The following is a 5,504-nucleotide window of genomic DNA, read 5'->3' on the forward strand; positions in this document are numbered from 1 at the left end:
AGATGTTCGAAAGATTCTCTTCAAAACAGTGTGCCAATCTCCAACCGGACACTGCATACTACAACGCAGACTTTTTTGTACTACGTGCAGTATGTAACGTTGTTTGTAGCACAGGGGAAGTGGTAAGTGACATGGAAGGAGGAGTTGGGGCTGGGTAGATGAGTGGTGTTGTAGAGAAAGAGACAGGTGTTTCAACGGAAGCAATAACATTCGAATAGTCCAGGCTGGATAAAGAGAAGACTGAAACGACTATGATCCAGAAGGGACTGGAATTAAGAGAATGCTTGGGGAAGTTATGGGATGTTCCAGGACCAAGTAGGAAGTGAGCGACGACTCATCAAATGTTGTGGCCAAGCAGTATTTGCAGGGGAGGTTTACTTTCTCTCTAAAGAGTAAGCGACAAAACTCTGCGAAGAAAATATGAAGAATAAATAGAGAGAGGGAGAGAAACAGAGAAGGAAACAGTTCATAATACGTGTACAAATAAAGACAGGTGTGAATATAATGGCCATTAAAATGCAAAACTTACCGCCACTTGGTGTAGGTGGACGTGTAGTCTGAAATTACATAGAAAACGTATTTCGATATCAGATATGCATGTTGTGTGTGTGTGTTTGTGTATACACACATGCACGCATATATATATATATATATATATATATATATATATATAATATATATATATAATTTTATATATATATAATTTCATCAATGGCCTGCATATCAAAAAATACCTTTAAAGGTTAAGTTTATAAATAATTTACAATAAAGGGCAAAAGAAAATTGTAATGCCAAAATTCTAATGGTTAATTGACAATCTTTGTCTTTTTTTCGGCATATTTGGCATTAGAATTTTCTTTTGCCCTTTATTGTAAATTATATATATATATATATATAGATATATATATATATATATAAAATATGTGACAATTATTCGGTAGCCAACATGAAACTCCGAATCTCGGATGTTGGGGTGGTAACCCACGCCGCCATCCGAAACTCGGAGTTTTATCATGGCTGCTACCGAATAATTGTCACATTATATTTACAGATAAATTCCTCAATTTACAAAATATCGAGGTCTCTTTCATTCTTTCGTTGTTATACCATTTCTATAACTATATATATACATATATATATATATATATATGTATGTATGTATGTATGTATGTATGTATGTATGTATGTATGTATGTATGTATGTATGCATGTTTGTATATGTATATAGGTGTGTGTGTGCAGCTATGTGTACGGACAGATTAGAAATGTTGAGATACTATTTAAAGTTGTGTCAGACGTTCGAAAGATTCTCTTCAAAACAGTGTGCCAATCTCCAACCGGACACTGCATACTACAACGCAGACTTCTTTGTACTACGTGTAGTATGTAACGTTGTTTGTAGCACAGGGGAAGTGGTAAGTGATATGGAAGGAAGAGTTGGGGCTGGGTAGATGAGTGGTTTGGAGAGAAAGAGACAGGTGTTTCAACGGAAGCAATAACATTCGAAGAGTCCAGGCTAGATATAGAGAAGACTGAAACGACTATGATCCAGAAGGGACTGGAATTAAGAGAATGCTTGGGGAAGTTATGGGATGTTCCAGGACCAAGTAGGAAATGAGGGACGACTCATAAAATGTTATGGCCAAGCAGTATTTGCAGGGAAGATTTACTTTCCCTCTGAAGAGTAAGCAACAAAACAAGAAATAGCCATTTCTTTAATTTCCTCTCTGCGAAGAAAATATGAAGAATAGAGAGAGAGAGAGAGAGAGACAGAGAGAGACAGAGAGAGAGAGAGAGAGAGAGAGAGAGAGAGAGAGAGAGAAGGAAACAGTTTATAATACGTGTACAAATCAAGACAGGTGTGAATATAATAGCCATTAAAATGCAAAACATACCGACTCTTGGTGTAGGTGGAGGTGTAGTCTGAAATTACATAGAAAACGTATTTCATCATCAGATATGCATGTTGTGTGTGTGTGTTTGTGTATACACACATGCACGCACACACACACATATATATATATATATATAATGCACATATATATATATATATATATATATATATATATATATAATTTTATATATATATAATTTCATCAATGGCCTATATATCAAAAAATACCTTTAAAGGTTAAATTTATAAATAATTTACAATAAAGGGCAAAAGAAAAATTCTAATGCCAAAATTCTAATGGTTAATTGACAATCTTTGTCTTTTTTTCGGCATATTTGGCATTAGAATTTTCTTTTGCCCTTTATTGTAAATTATATATATATATATATTATATATATATATAATTTACATATATATATATATAATTTACAACATAAGGGCAAAAGAAAAATTCTAATGCCAAATATGCCGAAAAAAAGACAAAAAATGTCAATTAACCATTAGAATTTTGGCATTAGAATTTTCTTTTGTCCTTTATTGTAAATTATTTATAAATTTAACCTTTAAATGTATTTTTTGATATGCAGGCCATTGATGAAATTTTTTTCCCGAAAAAATTTTATCCTACATTAGTTATATATATATATATATATATATATATAAACCAGTTTTAATCTCAGCAAAACACTGAACATCCGAGCAAGACTAAATTTTTTCTCAACTAGGTCGTCCCATAAGATACGCCTTTAGGGCTAAGGTTGCGCATTATATATGAGTCACAGGGCGCTGTTCCATGTGGTCAGCAAGACTAAACAGGGGAAAATACTTTTAAAGTTATTTTTAAAGATTTTCTGTAGAAATTAGAGCCCACACTGAAAGTAACGACGTCTCTTATACATATAGGTCTATGTAAACAAAGTAATGTGAGTATATGCATAATTCCAGGCGTTATTGCTCCTTGGTTAACACCACATCCAAGCTGTTAGCCATTTTGGAACATTTTGCTTAAATAGCTACCAGATATAGCAGTGTAGCACAATTGGATGGAACAATCTCACATAATAAACACACTCTGGCAACTGGTACGTACATATTAATTGCTGGTATGGACGCAGCATTTCCTTAAGCAACCAGAATAATCTACCACGTGTATTAAAGGCTTATAAATTAATACTGTACCCCACCTGTGTTTGCAGCATGATTAAAGTAATTTCTGCCGAATTTCCAACTATTAAAGAGAAAATTTCCAACAATTAAAGGGAAAAAGTAATGACTGCATTTAGAATGCATCAGTCATAACCTATCACACAATTATTATATTTATCGTTAATGCAGAGGAGTGGGAATCTAACACAGCCAGAAGTCTATTATAAGAGGTTCATAATCTATATTATATAGAATAATGGAAATTAATTGCAAAAATAAATACAAAACACGAGCAAAATATATTTTCAAGGAGTACAACAATTAAAAACAAAGAAAAACAATTCAGATGGTAATAGGTTCTTGGGAATAGTAATAATACAAGCAGACAAATTCTTAATCAAAACCTCGGGACGAGATTACCATTCGTGGATTTAGTGAAGATGGCTGAGTCTACAGATTATTGTTCGTGTGTGGGATTAAAATCATTATACTTGGTGTTAGTGCTAGTAAGTGTATATATTATTGGTAGTTGTAAGAAATCCATAAATGCATCAACATCTATCGCAGGGGTCACCAAACTACGGCTCGCGAGGTCAGTTCATCCGGCTCGCGCCGCCTTATACCTTTTGTGTAAGTACCTGCAATGAGAGTTCATTTGGCTCTGATTTGGCATCAGTTTTTGGAACAACTTATGTCTGTGAGCAAACATTCTACAAAATGAAACATGTGAAGTCAGCACATCAAACAAGGTTGACTAAACAACATTTGAAATCAATATTCTTGGTTGGATGCCGCAATTCCAAATAAATATTGATGATATATTAAAAGCTAAACACCAATTTCACAAATCTCACTAATCTTTTTTGCTCTTAGTTTGTGAAATTCGGATATGTGCGCACTGGGTGTGATATAACTATCTTATTGCTTAACATCACCTTTGATAACTTGTTGGTAAATATGTTCATTGTCTCTATTTTTTGCGTATTCACTGTTTTGTATTAAACAAAATGGTTATGTGGTCCGCGCTCGTCATTCTCTCAGTTACCTGACCCACCGTAAAAAAATTGATTAGTCTTGATCTATTCTGGTTGCCTCGGATATATTATAGTGATTTGTGCTCCCACAATATCAAATCAAACGTATTTGTTAAGTATTCTTAATGTTCAGTTCACATCCTATCAATCAATAATTCTGTTCACAGATTGCATAAACCCCATCCTACCTTTGATAATTCAACGTAGAGTACGTATAAAGCAAATAATCTTACCTGTTCAATGTCTCTTTTCTCTAACTCTGATATACGTGAAGTCTGATGGAAGTAAGTTACAGCCATCATAACAAACATCACACCGACCATAATCAGAGGGGTGCCGAGTTTCTGGTGGAATTTGGCAAGAGAATCTCGTAGTTTTGAAGCAGAAATCATTTTGATGGCGGTTGTAGTATCTTCAACAGAGAAATTTTGTGCTTGGTGTATACCTGTCGAAGGAAAAGCGAACTGTGAAATCTCTGCTCTTGAATCGATATATATGTGTGTGTGTGTGTGTGTGTGTGTGTGTGTGTGCGTGTGTGTCTATGTGTATGTGTATGTGCGTGGGTGTGCATATATGTGTATGTGCATGTGTGTATACCGAAAAATCTCCAATTTCCTGTTGATATACGTACATATGTACACACACACACACACTCACACACAAACACACACAAAAACATACACATTGTGTAATTTCTTCGCAGCAGCAATGGTGGTCGTGGTGGAGGAGGTGGTGACGATGTAGTAATGAAAAGCGGATATCATAATGACGAATACTATAACAATAAATAACAATTGAAATAAAGGAGGGTAAGAAAACATTAAAGCTTTGTGTAAATCCTCTTAGGACATAGCAGTGATATATATATATATATATATATATATATACAGGACTTGGACAAAATAATAGAAACACCTTAAAATGTCAAACGTATTTATTTTAATATGGGGTAGGACCGCCTTTGGTAGTAATTACAGCTTGAATTCTACGAGGTATGGACTCATACACAGTTTGAATTGCTTCCAAAGGAATGTTTGTCCATTCTTCAGTTAAAACAGTCTCTAGTTCTTGTAGTGTAGTGGAGGATATCGAATCCTTACTTGTTTTTCTAAAATGCACCATAAATGTTCAATAATATTGTGATCTGGGGACTGTGGTGGCCAGATAATAAGTTCAACTTCACTAGAATGTTCCTCGTGCTATTCAGTAACAACTTTAGCTGTGTGAATTGATGCATTATCATCCTGAAAGATTGCGTTTCTCTCCGGAAAAAAACCGCAACAATAGGATGAATTTGATCAGATAAAATGCTTAAATAGTCTTGACAATTAATTCTGCTGTGAAGGGAAACCATTGGGCTGGCGGTTTTCCAAGATATAGCATTCACTCCCCAGATCATCACAATCCTCCTCCATGTTTAACAGTTGGAA

The 5,504-nt window shown here is 34.6% G+C and overlaps 1 protein-coding gene across 1 annotated transcript; it reads right to left on the reverse strand.

Moving 5' to 3' along the window:
* Positions 1–378: 378 nt before the first annotated feature.
* LOC118761655 lies at positions 379–4,572 on the reverse strand (the record flags this gene model as incomplete). The annotated part of the gene is made up of 2 exons (XM_036499756.1): positions 4,308–4,572; positions 379–557 (listed from the first exon to the last, which is right to left on the reverse strand). Coding segments are annotated over exons 1-2 (338 nt in total), but the record flags the coding sequence as incomplete, so codon positions are not given.
* Positions 4,573–5,504: the final 932 nt, after the last annotated feature.

The sequence above is a fragment of the Octopus sinensis genome, unplaced genomic scaffold, assembly GCF_006345805.1.
Source record: "Octopus sinensis unplaced genomic scaffold, ASM634580v1 Contig16092, whole genome shotgun sequence".
NCBI classification, from domain to species: domain Eukaryota; kingdom Metazoa; phylum Mollusca; class Cephalopoda; order Octopoda; family Octopodidae; genus Octopus; species Octopus sinensis.